Source organism: Epinephelus fuscoguttatus, linkage group LG10, assembly GCF_011397635.1.
Source record: "Epinephelus fuscoguttatus linkage group LG10, E.fuscoguttatus.final_Chr_v1".
Lineage (NCBI taxonomy): Eukaryota > Metazoa > Chordata > Actinopteri > Perciformes > Serranidae > Epinephelus > Epinephelus fuscoguttatus.
The window spans coordinates 19420786-19439566 of NC_064761.1; the positions used below are offsets into that span (position 1 = coordinate 19420786).

At 40.1% G+C, this 18781-nt stretch overlaps 1 protein-coding gene across 2 annotated transcripts; it reads right to left on the reverse strand.

Annotated features, from left to right (window-relative positions):
• LOC125896264 (dipeptidyl peptidase 9-like) lies at positions 1–17802 on the reverse strand. Of its 2 annotated transcripts, XM_049588684.1 has the most exons (22): positions 17615–17802; positions 14732–14893; positions 14447–14537; positions 13144–13388; positions 12435–12547; positions 11964–12137; positions 11414–11582; positions 11210–11320; positions 10884–11012; positions 10374–10435; positions 10193–10293; positions 9239–9416; positions 7515–7674; positions 6944–7023; positions 6453–6623; positions 5611–5746; positions 5234–5379; positions 4008–4154; positions 3520–3672; positions 3216–3358; positions 2830–2941; positions 1–1307 (listed from the first exon to the last, which is right to left on the reverse strand). In XM_049588684.1, the coding sequence occupies exons 2-22, from the start codon at positions 14889–14891 to the stop codon at positions 1215–1217; spliced, it is 2874 nt and encodes a 957-aa protein (XP_049444641.1). In that variant the 5' UTR covers positions 14892–14893; positions 17615–17802; the 3' UTR covers positions 1–1214. The 2 variants fall into 2 exon arrangements, with proteins under 2 accessions (XP_049444641.1, XP_049444642.1); XM_049588685.1 differs by lacking the exon at positions 14732–14893.
• Positions 17803–18781: the final 979 nt, after the last annotated feature.

Here is an 18781-nt window from a genome sequence, read left to right on the forward strand (position 1 = left end):
TTTGGAAAGATTGTTCACTTCTGTTTATTTCTTCAATATTTGAGAGTACATTTAACCATGAAACAGGTCACGGTAGTTCATACAGATGGTCATCAAACGCACACGAAACAAGGCATTTTATTGTCTTAGGTCCTCAGACAGATTCCCTGATATATACTATACGAGCGGGCGCTCTTTAACTCTTGCAAGGCACCTCAGACTGCCAACAGTTGTGTCATACATCATCTTATAAGTCAGTTTGTTGGCACCAAGGCAAATATACGTAATATGTGCAAAAGTCCTCAGCAGCAGAAGAAGAAAGAGAAGCTCTCCGTGAAATTAAAGCAAGCGAGTGAGTGAAACAGCAACAAGTCGCTACATATTTCCACCTTCTATGAATGCATAAGTATTCATAAAAATATTTTTTAACAATACACAATAAAAATGTGGCATGTAACTTTTTTTTCCTTGTAAATCTGCCAAAGTGTGGCACAGTACATAAAAGGTTATCTATGAGAGCACACAAGGGCACAGAATACACCATAAAGGGTGTTAAGAGCTCGCTTGTGTGCTCTTATAGAGTTTCATGTTTACTATCTTCACTCCAGTGTTTATTTGCAGACACAGGAAAACAATAACTTTATAAGTTGGTTCCCAAAAAAACAAAGTGATAGCTCAATAAAAAAGGAATAGGCACAAAAAAAAGAGAGAAAGCTGCACACGTCTGCACGCGGCAGGTCGACTTCTATACTTTTTGCATTGCTGAAAAATTCTGTTTATGGTGCAACAATCAACATTTTCATCATCAACATCATCACTGTGATTTTTTTCATTCCACCACCTGTCGACATTAAAAAGCCTCAGCCCTGTTTGTTCTGGGCGAATGGCGCCCTCTGCTCGTTTTGGGGCTTAAAGCAATTTAGCAGATCCCACTCCACTGTCAAATACAGTGTGAAGACTTTTTTCTCTCAGTGATGGTCTCATTCAGGGTGACTCGACTAAAATCTGAATATCAATATTGTAATCTTAAATTGATGCTAAAATGCTTCAGCACCTTTAAGACTGATGAAACAACTCTTGAGGTGTGATGTGGTTTGGCATAGCTTGCATTCAGAGCATCATAAAATCGAGTGGGAGGAGGTGTAGGTTTAAATAAATGGAGGAAAGGGAGAAGGAGAGACAAGAAGAGGAGGTTAGGAAGTGAGAAAGGGAAGGTCAGTGTGTAGAAAGGCTTATCAGAGGTTCTGCTGGAGGAAGTGCAGCAGCGTGATCTCGTAATGCTCTCCAGACTCCGGACATCGGATGCTGTGTCGCTCGTTGGGATACACCTGGAATAACAAAACGAACATGTTTGACCATCTTGGGATCCGCTGGATTCTTACATCAAACATTTTTAAGCTTTTCCAGCACCTTGCAACAGCTACACATGCGTATATACAGAGTATACTGATTATTTCATCGCTATAAACAACCAAAGTTTTGTGACAAAGTTCTACAGCAAGGTGACACATTAAAAGGAAAACACCACATAGTTTTATGTTTCAAAATGACTTCAATTTCAATACATGTGTAAAATAAGAGAGGAGGTACAAAATATTGTCCAAATCAAAACAAAGCAATGATGCTTTTCAACATCTGTGTTAAATTACATATTTATATACAGTGCATATATGTGAGTATTTCACTTCTTCTTCACGTTAATTCATTACGATTATTATATTTATTACGATTATTATATATTGAATCTAACAAAATGATACATGATGTTAGTAGTCAGGTTCCAGGTTTGTAGATATACTTTTTTGGATTAGTGAGAAATAATCAAGTATCACTTCTGAATTTTTCCAAAGCCTGTCTTGGATTGAAATACTAGAAAAACTGCAGCAGCTTTTGCACCTTCCTTCCTCCTTAATTTAATGTATTAAAAATAAAGAGACCAACTGAAGAACAAGAGCCAACACGACTGTTTATCTTTTACACTCATCCTATTTCAATGTGCATTGTTGTGTTGAATGATGACCCGTCGGTCTCATGATTAAGTTGTTCTTCATTCTTTATACAAGTGTTGTGTTGTTTTGACCCCCTCAGACTTTATGAAAAAACACATCCAGATTCAGTTTCCCACCTTCATCACTGACGCTACATCCACACTAATAATTTTCATTTTAAAACACTTTCATTATCGCTACATTTACGGCTAGCATCCACACTACTCTGCTGTTTCGGGACCCCTTCGGGGGAGACATCTGAAAACGCTGCTTACCTCGTTTTCTTCTGAAAACTCCAGGGTTGCCTTTTGGAGACTTTTGTAAAATCAAGGAGCACACACCACATTTGCTTTCTGATTGGGTCTTATCAATCATGGCGTCTAAAGTCAGAACATTATAGCTATCACTAAATACTTTTTGTGATTTCATCATCCATGTGCGAGTACTAATTTACCTTAACCATGACTTCCTTCGGAGATGGATAGTGCTTCTGACCAGGACCATTCTAATAAGCTGTATTTGCTTTGCAATGACTCCCAATCTGTTTTCCACCTCCGTGACCGGCTCATTCTCATATTATTCTCAGTAACAGTTTCACCTCATTGTCGGTCTAGGCAAAGAAATCTGATCTTTTTGCCATCTCCTTACTATTTTCTGTAACTAAGCAACCAACCGCAGGGTAGACAATCTGCTTCCTGTTTACACTGCCATGTGCATGTCCAGTGTATGTGAACAGTAATGTGATATGCATATTTAGGCGTGTCAGTATGGAGTCAGAAATTATTTTGTGTATGGTGATCAAGAATGCATTTGTGTGGATGTGGCTTCATTAAAGTCAGTATGAATGAGTAAATCCACCTACCTGCAGGCTGTAAGGCTTCCCTGCCCGGATGAGTTGAGACACCAAGAAGTTGGTGTGGAAAAAGTGCACATTCTCATCTAGAAACCCGTGAAGGATCAGCAACCTGTTGGGCCTGGATTTAACAGAGAGATGAAGTTCTTAGTTTCTCTTGTCATGTTCTCGAGTTAACGTAACTGATACGACAGCTTAGAGGAAATCAAATTGTACACCTTGACCTCATTAACTGCAGAAATCAGCCTTGCTGTGAGGTGGATGACACAAGCTACAGTATGATATTGCCCTGTACAGTAAGCATCTATCACAGTTGATTTGTGGACACAGTAACTAATTAGCAATAAATTCAGAGCATTAGTACAAAAGTCTGTATATTTAATGACAGTTCTCACTCAGTGGGGAGTTTGTCGACATGCAGTGCGACTGAACAAGCCTCGTATCCCTTCTGGTTTTTTTCAGGTGTGTCCAAATATCGCTCTGTGTAGCCGGTGTCGTAGGCCATCCATAATGTGACCGGAGCTCCTGCAATGGCAACCTGAAAAGGACATAAACGGGAAGTCAGACAGAAGCGTTTTTTTTAAATTCCTTCCGCTATAAAGTGTATTTGGAAATGCAGCTACAAGTGCAGATTGAGTTATTCATCTATCAATCTCTCTACTGCTGAAGGATCCGTAAAGAAACGTTAGTGGTTTTGACCTTGAAGACGTCAGGTTTGTGGATGAGGCCCATGAGGGAGAGGAAGCCTCCATACGACCAGCCGTGGATAGCAACACGACTCAAGTCCACAAACTTATACTTCTCAGCTATGTAGTGTAAACCCTCCACCTGGTCTTCAATCTCCACCTGGCCCTGGTTGGAGGAGAACAGAAAAGTAACTCACCTGGCATTGACACCCTTTGACTACCCATCTTCATCCAATGTGAACACACGCACAAATTTAACTATCCAAGTTAAAAAAAAGTGCTACAACACAAACGCAGGGGGAAAAGGGACTATATCTTCTCATTACAGTCGTATGTGAATTGATGTCACATATTCTGCTATATAGTGATGAGGTCATAAAACACTGTTATTATCAGTAAATTATCTAATTACTTCTGTAAAGACATAAAACATTTAAACAGAACACTGTTCATTCCTCTACACAGGTCTGTCCTGAAGCAGATGATTCATGTGACAACTACCATTTTGTCCTTCACAGCTCCTTCAAACTTGAGACCCCGCTGACAGGACCCTCGTCCATCAATGACCAGCACGACGTAGCCCAGAGACGCCAGCGTGCTCAGCCGCAGGTACTTCACTCCTTTATAAGAGTTATTCACTAACTGGACCTGGAGAAAAAAAACACGATCATAGCAATGTCACTTGGTCAGAAAACATTCCCTGTTGCACTTAAATTATATGCTCGGCTAAAGTGTCCGAAAGCAGGACTCTTACTGCTCACTCACAAGTTTCTCTTGCTGATCTGCCTGTTTGAAAAAATCAGCAACATAGCTTCAAAGATAGCTTCGTATTTTTCATCCTGAACACTATTTTCCCATGTTTATGAGTCTAAGAAACTAATGGGAACAGCATTTTTTAAAATTGGTCCAGTATTGAGTGAGAGCCAAACAGGCTGCAGTGTAGTTTGTGAACCCTTAATGTACATCCACTAAATGTTCTTGTTTTTGCCGCCGACAGGCTCATATTAATATTCATGTTGTCTGACAATATTATGGAGAGGATTACTGCAGAAGCATATTTTTTCAGATGCTTCTTGTTTAACTAGAAACTGACCAGAAATTGCTGCACCTAAACCCACCAGACTCCATTTAAATAAACCGTAATTTCATCATTGTAAAACACACTTCTTCTGGACTGAAAACAAAATAAAACTCACAAAAGACATCTTGGTTTGTCTTTTTACCATTCCAGCAATCACCAACTCTGGTTTAGTTACAATATAACTAAAATTCAACAAATCAGATGTGAAAATATGCTGGCTACACATGAAAATCACTGTTTAAATGGAGTCTGGTGGGTTTGGCGATGGTGGTTACAGGGCTGTTCCTGGTTAAACAAAAAAGGCCTTACCATGTAACAAAAAGGTCTGTCTCTGTAGGGATCCTTTCTATAATGTTGCCAGACACTTGAAATAACAATCTAAACCTGTCAGCGACAAAATAAAGAGCTGCTAAGCCAAGAGATGGTTCATTAAGTTTCAGTTTAACTATTGTGCTGTCATAGCATGGTGCATTTGTGATAAACACAGATCAAAAACCGAAGGAAACCTTCTTAATATCAAATCCTGCTGGGATGCATACAGTCAACCACATTTAAAAATAATCACAAAAAGAGAATGTTGGTCATTGTTTATTGCTCCTAAGGCTTACATGCCGTGAATCAAATGAGACAGCGGAAAAGATCAAACCTGCGGACCGCCGTAGACAAAAACAACGGTGGGATGCTTCCTGCCAGGAACCAGGTTGTCTGGTTTGTACAGCATGCCGTACAGCTCGAAGCCCGACTTCCCTGTGAAGCTAAAGATCTCTGGAGGACTGGTTTCGTATGGGAAACCTGGGAAAAAAGCAGACACAAAAGAAATAAGATATAAATATATATTGATATAATATAATGTCGTGGGAATTTACTTTTAAACACAATGTACACACGTCTCAGACAGTCTAAATCACTACTTATGAGTGTCATCTGAAACAAGTGGTAGAGAAAAACAAACTGAAAAAGGAAACTTTCACAGCTGCCAGAAAACATTTCATTTCATCTCAACAAAGCGTTTGTTTTCAGTACCACTGGACTCCATCATGCTCGCCCAGAACTCAGGCTCTTTGTGTAGTGGGTCGTCTTCGGAGCCCTGCAGCTTGTAGACGTGCACACAAGGTGATGTGGTCAAGCTGCTGTAATGACTGACAAACAAGTCAAAGGTCTGTGAGGGAGAAAACAAACAGATATACAAAACAGGGTTAAAAACAGCATCTACACTAATTTATGTTTCTTCAGAAATCCACAGAGAAAAACAATTTTTTTTTAAAAATCCACCATGCAGGACAACAAGGGTGAGGGTGCTTATTTATGATATTTTGTGCAAATGAAAGTGAAACAGCATGGACACACTTATAGCACACTTGTGAAATAAACAAATACAAGAACAGTTTTATATCACTTTTAGACAGACGCCTCAATTATATCAGAGGTGAATGACGCTGACTGATTACAATAAAACACAAGTGTTGTCCTGATAATCTGTTAGATCCTAATTGTTAATCACAAATTTAAGATGTATGACTGGCCAATGTAGCACTAAACAAGTTGGGACCAAGCAAAAAATGTACCACTACCACAGAAATGTCTGTGTCAGTTGCTTTATACTCTATACTTTATACTGATTAACAAGGACACTATGTCATCTGACGTGTTAAAGAAACATAATAAAAAATTAAATATTAAATGACACAAATAGTTTCTGAGCAGCTTGTTTTGGGAACATGGAGAGAAAAGTTGAGTAAAACTTCCCATTCACAAACTTAAAAAAGTGAAAACTACACTGAAAACTACTTGATTATTATGAGTTGGAGTTGGAGTTGGTGTGTGTGTGTGTGTGTGTGTGTGTGTGTGTGTGTGTGTTGAGATACCTGGCTCACTGAGCAGCTGTGGGAAAAACCAGGTTTGGTGAGTCGGACGATTTCCCCCGGTGAGTCGTAGCTCACAACATAAAGGTGATGCTCGAGAGGAGAGTCTTTGGTTCCCTGGAAGTAAACCAGCTTTGCTTTCTCGTCCACCCAAATCTGAGGACTGGACGAACGCTGCACAAACAACACAGGACAAGAGACACTGTTTGTACGTGTTTTCTTAAAGACACACACAAGACAAAAAAATCTCCTTGTTTCAGTGTTGGTTTCATCATTAATTTGCTTCGGTTACTGCACATAACTGTCATGCTTTTCATTTCAAGAGTCTTGTTGCAGGAACTCTGACGTCCATTAACTCTGCTCACTGTACATCATGCAGCGCATCTCAAATGTTACTCAGTGTACTGACGAGTTGGTGGTGTTGGTTCATTAGTGCTGCTCTGGATACAGTTAAATGTCAGCAACCATGAACAGATATGTGGGCAGGGCTTTACCTTCGCTCCATGATTGGCCAGCACCTCCCACTCCCCGCTGGTTATTGTCACCTCCTCTTTAACTGGACATTTGAAATCATCTGGTGAGGGAGGAGAGAAAAGAAGTGTTACACTGATTAATCAACTGACTTGTTTAACAACACAGGGGACATTAAATGACTTAACATAAATCATTTCAGAATATGTTTGAACATGGTGCCTCATGAGAACACAGTAATATTTAACTGAGACAATGATTTAAAGATTTGTTTGCAGACAAACAAGAAACAGTCAGTAAAATAAAAACTACACCACACCAAAACGAAACTTAAACTGGTTTTGTTTTTAGGATGCATTGTTGTCAAGGTCTATGGTAAACTATCCCTCCGTTTTTTTTTTACTATGTCTAAAATTATCCACAGATACATACAAATTGTGTCTATTACACAGCTGAAATTATTTCCTGTAATATGCTGCCTGCAGAATGGTTCATTTCCTTCCCAAATTATGTATTGTATCTTTTTAAAACTTTTATGTGTGTAAATAAAGAAAGAAACAAACTGTGACTTTTTGTGCTTGTTGATGGTGTTACCTTCAGAGTGTGTGTAGCCTTTGGCCCAGTTGTAGCTGCCCCGCTGTAACACTGAGGTGATCTTATACAAGTGGCAGAAACCTGTTTTTGATTCATTTACTGTGATAAAGGTGATCTCATCATCACTGGTTTGGGTGAATGGATGGAAGATGTCATGGACCTGAAAGGCAATCAGACAGTCATGATGAAAGCTGCACTATTTCAGCGAGATGTCAAACATTAACCTATCTTATCAGCATAAATCATTAAGTGGGGCTAAAACAATCCATAACAAATAACTGACTACATGCTGCTCACAGTGACAGAAAGAACCACGGCATGAATTACGAAACCTTTCATTTTCAATACCAACAGAGCCTTATAAGGGCAAATAAAATGCCACGACAAGCTAGTAAATCTAGCAACTCATTTGCCCGACTGTGCAAGTTGTTAAAATAGAAATAAACACATTGTTTTTTGTTTTTTTTTTACAAAGATGATGATGAAAGTCGCTGGAAGTGAGCTGTCTTGCTTCCTTTTCATCTCAGTTGAGAGCTGCACATGTACAACCCTGACCAGGCACTCACAGGAAAATAACATTTTCTAAAATCTTAAATCAGATACTTCTATGAGAACGATTGCATGTAGTGCACTGTGTACTTGCTTGCGTAGTGCAGGAATTTTGACAGAGTAGTGTTGTCTCAAAATCAAACACAGCTGTTGCACACATACTGGACATGACGGTCACAACATTTGTCTGCTTGGCGAGCTACAACTGGGTGGGGCAACCATTGCCAACATTTGACAATGATTGTCACTTGCCAAAATATATTCTTGCTATGGCTGCTTGTTTTCTCACGTCTTCTTCTGTATTTACTTATTTAGTTATTGTATTAAAATGAACGTGCTTTTGCAACATGTTATGGATGTCTGTGGCTGATACTGGCTGGCTCTATCACCAGCCGATCTACCAAATTAATAATAGCTGCTGCATTTTGCAAATATTTACAATTCAAGCATCTGACCACAAATCTGATACTAAAATCCTCTGCAGGGAAGACGACAATTTAATATGCATAAACACCAATGTAACCTATGATCCCAGATGGTATAACTTACACCTCAACACATTTGACATCAATGCCTGATGATAAATGTGCCGTTGGCATTTGTGTCATCACTTGTGGTACCAAATTACTACAGAATTAATCTACTAAAGCGGTAGTCAGCTGACATTTTACAAGTTTGAAATGTGTTTGTGGTCCTGCCATCTCCACTACGTAGGCAAAATGGTGACCACTGAGGTTGAGAAGCGTCCAGCGTTCTACACTCAACTTTTTGACTATTATGAGTGCCGTACTTCTCAGTGTGAAAGCACTTATGCACTTAAAATGGCAAGTATAAGTACAGAAGTATCTGATTTGAGATCAACAATAGTTTATAAACTGAAGGGCAACCAATTATTCATATTATCCTGTAAACAGGACTTTAGTTGGGTGGCGTTAGAGGATGTGGGCGAAACTCCAATGTATTGTGAGGTTTGCCGCAAGTTTGAGAGCAAGGCTTCTATAACAGGGTCATTTTCATGACAGGTAACTCAAGTCTTTGTTGTCATTTGATAACCGCAAATAAAACAATTTGTATAGAGGGAAGGAAAAACTGACTTCAGGCAAGTAGATTTCTGAACCACTGGATGGAACAGGCAAGAGAAAAATGTCTTAGAAAGATGTGGTGTCGGGCCTCACATTGATCCAGATGTCGCTAGTCTCCTGGTAGATGACGAAGGGCTGGACGGCGTCTCCGAGGGCCTCCAGGCTCTCCTGCCTGCTGGCCTCGTCCTGATGTGCGGGGATGAAGAGCGCTGGAGGCAGCAGGACCAGCTGGAGATACTGCTGTCGTCGGTCCATCATAACCACCCACGCACTGACACACAGAGAGACGAAGAGCTGTGACAGGTGTGAGCACGCGCAGTATACCGACTCTATGCTACTGAGTTGTAGAGCTCAGGTTTAAAGGTACAATGCGGAACATATGGCCAGAAGTTTAGTTAAAGACATTCAAAAAATAAACTCACATTATCAACAGAATGTGAAGTAACAGTTCTGACATTATGTCAAAGACATCTATCAACTGTGGTGCAGAGTTTTCTACTGATTTAGCATGCTAACCCTAACTAACCAGCCCCGCCTTGTAATGCCACCATCACCTCGAGAGGTGATAGTGACTCACTGTAGCGTCCAGTCTACTCTCAGTTCAACATGGAAGGTTGAAGAAAAGCTGCACAAAGCTGAACAAACCACACTGAAAAAAATTCCAAATGGCGTCGATATATGTGGTTTTGATGTGGCTGTTTTTTTGCTACTGGTCTTGTTAAACTAAGCAAAGCAAGCTATAACATAAACTAAAAGGTCAACGCCACAGGTGAAGATTATAAGGTAGCTGTGTTATTTTGACTATCCCTCAGAATTTTAGCAATTTGGTTTAACTTTGCATATTCTTGCCTTGGTGCTAATTAATAGTAGGTTTTTTTTTTTAAATAACTGACGACTAAATTTAGGTTGTATAAACCCAGGAGTAGATAGACTGAAAAAATATAGAATGGTTCATCACAAAAAATTTTTGGAGCATGTGGTCAGGCGTTACACACTGCACCTTTAAAAGCTATGGGTGGTGTTTTTTCTACATCTTAAAGAACTTACTATCTGCCGTCTTTTGTCCATCCAGCACGGGTGATATACTCAGCATTAGGGAACAGGCTGGTGAAGGGAGCAGGCAGCACTTTCTCCTGTGTGCTGATAATCTGAGGGAGAAACAACAAGAAGCTGGCATCTGGGCATCGCTCTGAAGAGTAAACTAACACGGCACTGCACAATCACTCACTTTGCCAAGATTGTCCGTCCTGATTTCTGCTATTTTGAGAGTAATGTCGGGATTCTTGCTGCCTGGAGAGAAAACAAAACTGAGTTACGTACCAACATATAAACACACATGAAACCTCTGTCATCAAGTGGAGTTTTGAACCTGCATTAGCTCATTGGAGCAGTTTTCGTATCTTATCATTCTTAACGTGCCACAACAGCACCAACAATGACACCTCTGCCAGCAAGTAAACATGGATGTTAAACATGCAGCTTTCAAACTTGGCTTTGCAAATGTTTTATGAGGAAGGAAATGCATTCAGCTCATGTTTGTCAGACCTCAAGAATATACACAATGTATTTTTTGGAGTAACACTGAATGTAAACATAACTTTTATTTGACTGAAACTCCACGGGCCACCTTTAAATAAACTCGCCTGCTGCAGATTTATTTTTATCATATTCTTTTTACCAGAAGTAACAAGTGTATTTTGCATATTTCATAGTGCAAATCAAAAGTGTGCGTGCGTACCTGCACGTGGGTATCTGTAGACATCCGTCTGCCGCTCCTCCAAAGCCGGAGATGGAACATGAATGATCTCAACCTCAGACTCGTCCACCTCCTCGTACAGAATCTGCAGAGTCTTACCACCGTCTGATTCTGAAGCAGAGGGAGACCAGTAAAACCAGTCAAAGACAGTTTTGCTTACAGGACAAACCTGACCCATGTTTTTAAGCATTTTGTCTCATATAAGTACATTCTTGTAATTATGTATCTAATAATAATCAATCTTCATTTTAAAACTGCCTACATTATTTTTATTATGATTGCCTCCTGCTCTTGTCTCTATTTCTCACCTTCACGAGCAGCTGGCGACCACCAGTATCCAGTGAAGCGGTCAAACTCTTCTTGCGTGACAAAAGTGGCTATGCCAGCAGATTTGGGGTCCTCTTTTGGGTTGTCAATACCTAAGATGAAAAGAGAAAACACAACCACTGTAAGAAAAACTTCAGAGTACCAGGAAAGACTCTCTACGAACATCTGACCGTCTCAGTCCTGACCTTTATGGCAGAAGGTGAGCCTCCTCTCTTCACCCGTCTCAATGCTCGTCACCCATATGTCATTGTTGTGGATGAAGCCGATAAAGTTGGAGTCCCCGGGGCAGATCTTGGGGTCCATGCGTGTGCCTGCACTCTGGCTCTTTATCTCGACAGGCTTCATGGGAGACGTCTGCACAAACACACAGAGAGGTTAACGCCTGACGTAGTTCCACACTTAATGACTGATAAAAAGTGAAAACCTTAAAAACATCAAGTGATTTTCTGCTCTAAAGTCTGACCAGAGCTTCTGTCTGCTTCTGAGAACCACTGTGCACATTTACGCACAAGGAGCAGTGTTACTTAATTGATTCTTTCAGTAGCTAAAAGGTTAGCTCTGTTTCCTCTGTCAAGTAGCACTTGCCCTACAGATTGTTTAAATAAGGCCCCTATAAGTGAGAACTGTTGAGGCATTGACCAACTGTTCAGAAGCCTTATTAACCCCTGCAGGTCTGTGACAGTCATTCTGTGTTGTGTGGCAATGACAGTCTTACTGAACTGTCCTTCAACTTACAATGAAGCTGTTGTTTCCACCGTCACGGCAGTAGTACAGACTGCTGTTGGCCTGGAACAGGAAGAGGCCACTGGGTCGGTGATAATCATAGGAGGTGATGCCAGACACCCCCAAACGTTTCCTCTCCCGCAGCAGCTCCTCCTCCCGTGAGAAGCCCCCGTGGAGAGGGCTGGCCTGAGGTCAGGGGTGACAGGAGGACACACAATGTGACAATGCTGGCCGAGCGAGGTCAAAGTCAAAGGGAGTTTGTTCAGGGCATGAAAAACAAACGGTAAGAAAACACTACCACGCTACAATAAAGAGGGAATCATTACGAGGACTAGGTTATTTTGTCTTTGGGTGCTTATAACAATGGTTTTAAACTCCTTGAAGAAAGAAGCCATTATGAAAGGAGTGGTTCATGATCATCCTCTGAACAAGAATACTAAAAATCACATTAAAATGTCAGAGTTGACTAAAAATCCTTCTCACCTGAAAGCGATCCAGCATTTGTTTCCAATTCAAAACCAACAGAGCATCTTTGCGGACCTTCTTGGGAATGTCTGAGTAGAGTAAAGCATTTTCCCTGCTGGCGTAAGGCATTCCTGTGAGAGCAGAGATGCTTGTTATAGTCAATACCCAAGCTACCATGGGTACAGGTTTTACAGGCTCTATGTGGTGCACATCACGACACTTGACACAGCTCTGGAGATGATATCACACATTACAACTAACTGCTTGAGACATGGCAGCAAAGAGCAGCAACCATTTTGCAGACATTCTGTGCGCTACAGCTGCAACAGTAAGAAGCAGAAAGATGGCCATGAAGCAAAATGGTGTTCCTTGTTGAGTTTCAGGTTTTCTCCAGCACACACCGACTTGATCTACTGCAGTTCTGTGGATATCAAATGAGTCTGAAAACAGTTGCAGGCTGGCAGCTCTGACTCACCAGCTGTATCCACAGATTATTCACAGAAGCATGCTGTTTTTCTAACAGACTGCGAGGAAGCAACTGAATCCACAGGCCAACAAGTCAGCGCCCACTAAAAGCACCCAATCTCAGCTGTGACATTTTTTGACATTTATTGTAGAAATTTACATTATTTGGCACTTAGCATGTATTAATTTCAGACTCTGCCTGAAAATGAAAAGATATTTCAACAACTGTGACAGCTCCCAGCTTTCAGGCCCCCGTGCTCACCTAGGTAGTAGATGCGGTGGGAGTGCGGACTGGTTTCATCTTTCTGGATGAACTGGAAGTCGTGTGGAGCCTTGTTGATGACCACGCCTGTGTTCTTGCGGCCATTGTGGATGATCTTCCGCAGGCCATCCCACGTGTGCTTCTCCACCTGGAACTGGGTGGGATTCACATCCTCCATCTCAACCACTTCTGTGCTGTCTGAGAGCTCGTCTACCCCCGTCATACCTGCCAGTGCTTGTTTGACGCTGTGGAGAGACACTCAGACCGGTCAGATACATCTACAGTAAATCACAATGGGAAGGTAACTAGCAAACTGGCAAATCTATTTTTGATTACCTACAGTCTGACAGAAACCAAACTATGTGTTAGTCCTGTAGTCATGCAATAATGCAGTACTCCAAAGTACCCCTGAGGATGCGTACCCCCATTTGAGAAACACTGACCTAAGTCCTGGATAAAGCCAAGGTGGCAGCGTCACTCTGTGGATAGCAGTGGTGATTGTTGATATGTCCATCACTTTGGTCCAGAATGAAATATCTCAAAAACTACTGGATGGATCATCATGAATTTTGGTACTGAAATTCATGTCCCTCTCAGAGGGAATTCTAATGACTTTTGCGATCCCTAAACTTTTCATTTATTGCCACTAGCAGGTCAAAACTTAAATTGCAATACTTTGGTTTATGATCAGATTTGAGCACAACTTATGATATTTCCATCAACCTCAGCTGCGCATTGCACTAATTAGCAATTGTCACCATGCAAACATGCTAAAGTAGGATGGTAAAGATGGTAATAATGACCTACTCATGAGCATGTTAGCATACTAACTTTAGCATTTAGCTCAGGACAATGCTGTTCTAAAGTACAGCCTCACAACATGGCTGTATAAAAATCAAATATTTTTAGGTCGCAAAAGCATAATGAATGAACTAAAAATAAAAAAATAAGATAAAATAACATAATAAAACAAAACATAAAACATACTAAAAATACAGTATACCAGATCAATAAAAGGCTTTACATGATGTCAGACTAAAAAGTAATACTGGTCCTGCAAGCTCAAGATCTTGGTCAGCATACATACTTTCATTAATCCCAGCAGAATTTAAATGCCAAATGACAGATTTTGCCTTCCAGGTCATTTTCTAAAATACAAAGTCTTATCTTTTAAACTTTCTGGGCAGTAAACACTATTAAAGAACCTTGCTTTGACTAAAACTGTTCTTTCATCAAAATGAATGAAAATGAAAACCAAATAAAAATGGTTCCAATAGCTGTGAGTTGTAAAAATGCCCCATACCTTTCCTGGCCGTCTTCTGTTTTGTCTTCAATTTTCAGCCTCTTTACTCTGTGCATTAACCGTTCAACGACCCTGGACCAGACCTGACACCCTGTGGGAAACCAGGTGAACACATGAGAACTGAAGACGTCGAACAGAGGGGTTTGTTTCAAGATAAAACTAATTACAGATGGTTTCAACACCTGGTCTAACTGACAATCAAATCATTTAACAGAAGTTAATGTATGAAAAACCTAAACAGTGCCCTGAGCTAAGCTCACATGCTATCAACAGTAGAACTGTTACCTAAGTAACAGCCCCGCTCAGGGCAGATGTCTCTGTGCTGCTTCATCGAGGTGTTTCTGCTCTTCAGCCAACCTCCGCCACACTTCCAGCTGTGTCCCTGATATGGAGTCTCACTGAGTGACTCAGCTGCATGACTCTGACACTTCAATGTCTGTGTCATAACTGTGGCAAATGTTACACTGTCACTCTACATTTTACTGCCGGCTGCATACTGTAGGCTGTTGTGTTGCCTGGGGCCAATATAAAGTGCTAATTCTACAGAAGTTCATTTCCAGAAAACACTACAGTAGCTCCGGTCAGCCAATTCATGCATCTGTCAGAAGAACAAATATACTCAGAAATTTAGCATTAGTCATTTTGAGTGAATTATGGTGTAGGGAAACAAGGAGGCAAGGCTGAAGGTTAGTTTTTTTTCATTCATTCATTCTCCCCGAGATACAACCTGTTATCACATGACTTAAGTTCCAGGTCAGGTGATAAAAACTGCTCAAACTCCATCCGCTGATTAAGGCAGTGAGATAAGGTTAAAATCCTTAAGTGGATTTGCTGACTAAAAGTCAGATTTACATTCTATAAGATATAAACAGCTTTATATCTAATGTTTGAATGTATTTAAATGTTGTATGAAAAGCATGTTTGATTTTCATTATGCTTGCGAGGGCTAAAGACACACACTCATAAACGCAGATATATATTTACATAGCCTCACAGTGATAACTGCCTTTAAGCCTCTGAGACCTGCCAGGCCACCGGTGATCCTGACTTTCCTGACTTTAAGGTTAGGGGTTAGGCTGAGGTTATAAGGCTAGAGTGATGATAATAATATAATATGAAACTAGAGGACCTAAGGAATCTACTGGTACCAAGTGTTGTTTAGCCAAAGAGCAAAATCACACTCCAAAGTTTGGCTGTATTTTGGTGAGGGAAAAACAGCATGGCCAATTCACAGTGGTCCCTTGTACTCTCATCTCAAGATATCTTGATGAAAATGGGTTCTATGAATACCCACAAGTCTTATCGTTACAGATGTGACCACTTTATGCTAGTCCCATGTAGTTTTGGACAAAAACCGTGCAGTTTTTTGCATGCAATATAAATGTGTTATTTTCACTGATTGTATTTGAATCTTTCTGCAGACTGGGGTCCCTAAACAGTATTGGAACTGTGTAAACGAGGTGTGACTGGAAACAGAGACTCAAATCAATGGAATCAATGAGCCCAAATGTAATCATGTGTGATGATGTCAGCAGCCATTGTATCACATCACTGAATGAAATGACCTATAGTGACCTCAGACAGGTATATTGACAATAAGGGGGTTTCTCAGCAGTGTTCAGAACAGAAGTGCTCACCATCCAATCCCCGAAAAAAAGACAATTTATACAGAAATCTGCAAATGTCAAATGTTTTTGATACCAAATCACAGCATGGATTTTTCCATGGTGTCCCTTAAGGTCTTGGTGTCTCAATGTGGTATTTTGGAGGGTTTTTAGTCATTTTTATCAAGGTTCAAGGTTCAAAGTTCAGTTTATTGTCATTCATACATGTTAAAAACATGAGAACTAAATTCGTTACCCAGGTTCAGCAGCATATAGAATAAATAATATTTAAGATAAACCTCTAATTAATAATTTATAACCTAAATGCCTATAATAAATACAACACAGTTAAAAATCTAAGCAGCATGTTAAAGTGCATCATAGTGCATCAATAGCCGAATGCAGTGCAGCAGTATTTAGTGCAATTCGAGTGGTTTAAAAAATAAGTAAAAAATAGCACCAAATATGTGTAGCAATTGGTATCAACTCAATAATTGCTGCAACAACTTATATAGATGTAACAGAGGATGAGAATGCCCATCATGTACTTCCATCATAATGTTCTAGGCCCTCATACACCCTAAACTTTCAAAATCTGAATAGGCACCTGACCAAAACACAATATATATTACAGATTTATGACTAGAAAAACTTGACACACTGTGCGCAGCTGCATATCAAATTAATTTTCACGCTTCCAATTTTCAGATGATGTATACCACCTCTATGTGGCATATACTTTGACCTACTATCTCTCCATAAAGATCCCCTTTACCCCCTAAAGAAGGACAAAAAATGGTCAAATAATAAAATATATATTACTATTTCCAGACTAAATGAATCTATGAATAAATATTATGTAATATGCAGCAGTAGGTATTCTCAAACATTATGTCTATGGAAAATTGGAACTCTACTTAGTTTACAGTCCTGTGAAGACTTGTTTTCCAAAACAAAGTGTTTTTAATCGAAAGCAAATATAAACTCCTGTGAACAAGAGAAGAGCTGAATCACTGATGAAAAAGCCCCCCAGTGAGGTTTGTGTCTACTTTCTGTTTCTGGTTTTATAATCAGTTACCAGTAGCTATTTGTTTTTGTTGATATGTGGCTTCAACAACTTCACTGACAAGACATTGTATATGTTACCATGAACTCATCAACTATGAATGTACATACGCCATTATGTAATTTTCGGCACTATTTTTAACACAACACCTCGGGCATCATCCCCTCAGTCTGTTGCCACAATATGTATGCTGTCTAGTAACTTATCCACAGACAAACAATCAAGCTCATGTAACAGACAACAAACAGTTTCGTTTTCGACTCATCAGCTAATGACACTGGAGTCCACATAGTAAACGACAGCTTTACACTACATAGACAACATCTGGCTAAGTGTGTCCTCCTCATCAAACCCAGTAAATCCTAACCATACATTAATTAAACCCACTGTGCACACTGCGTTGCTTGGTACTAAGCAGTTAGCCGCCCATTAACGTTAGCTAACATACCAAAACGGAAGCTAGTCAAAACAGTAAACACTCATTCATACACTGCTTACACTTTCTGCCCAAAAACCTTGAAAGCTTCTCTCCTGTTGTCGAAGAAACGTCCTTGGTGGAAACACCGGTCGGGGTCTGAACAAATGACAGAATGAACTACTTTTTAGAGAGCAGGTAGCTTAATGCTAATACGCTAACAACGCGGAAGTAGCTTGTGAAATCAAACGTTACAGGATTATGACCTGTGACCCGGATGTTGTTCGTCAAGTTTTTATCTGCGTATTCCGATAATTTATGGATTGTATTTATTCTTTAAACTAATTTAGTTTAAAGCAGAAATACCCCTTATGCTACTTTGTGGAAATATAAAACCATATTACCAGCAAAAAACTAGAAATCTTTGGTGTTTTCTTTAAAGTTCATCACCATAAAATCGTCTGTATACTGATTGTGTTCAGCTTGTTAAATATTAACCTAATCACAGACAACGGTGTCATTGACTCATCTTTTGACTTGAAGGCTACAACTAATGATTATTTTCTCTTCTAACCACTGAATCGTTTAGTGTGTTAAATATTTTTTTGATGACATGAAAAAAGAAATATCCATCAAAAAGTTGGGAACTGCCCATTGGTTCGACAGCCCATTGTTCCGACCATATTAAACTCATTGTTCCTAAGTCCGTTCCGAAATCATCATGATGCCCTGTGGTTAAGGTCTGGTTAGGTTTAGGCACAAAAACCACTTGGTTAGGGTCAGGAAAAGATCATGGTGTGGGTTAAAATGAAAAAGAAACTGACAAACACATAAGCCGTGAGCCTGCTCCGCCTCAAGCCGGTCGCGGCGCACCATACGCCCGCCGCGAGCCGTTCAGCACCGCGGACAGTCGGACTAATGGGATGTCTAACCAATGGGCTGTCGAACCAATGACATGGACCCTCAAAGTTTATGAGAGCCAAATATGCCATCCACATAAGTCTTTTACCCAGTCCAAAACTCTTATTTAGTATACATTATCAAAGAAGAAAGGAAGTAAATCTGAACACTGGCATTGCCATTTGTGCTACAAAAACTGAAACAATCAAACATTCATTAAAAAAATGGCAATTAATTTCCTTTCAATCTACTAATGGAATAACTAATTGTTTCAGCTCTACTTTGCAGGTCTTCCACTGATGCAAATACATCCACAACAAAATACACACAACATCTGGGACAGCCTCTGT

Excerpts from the sequence above, each read along its gene's own strand:
- LOC125896264 (XM_049588684.1), bottom strand. The coding sequence starts at position 14,891 with ATGACACAGACATTGAAGTGTCAGAGTCATGCAGCTGAGTCACTCAGT. Across the intron at positions 7,024-7,514 it reads AGGCTACACACACTCTGAAG|ATGATTTCAAATGTCCAGTT; the intron begins GTAACACCATCA and ends CTCCCTCACCAG. Across the intron at positions 5,380-5,610 it reads GAGCATGATGGAGTCCAGTG|GTTTCCCATACGAAACCAGT; the intron begins GTACTGAAAACA and ends CTTTTTTCCCAG.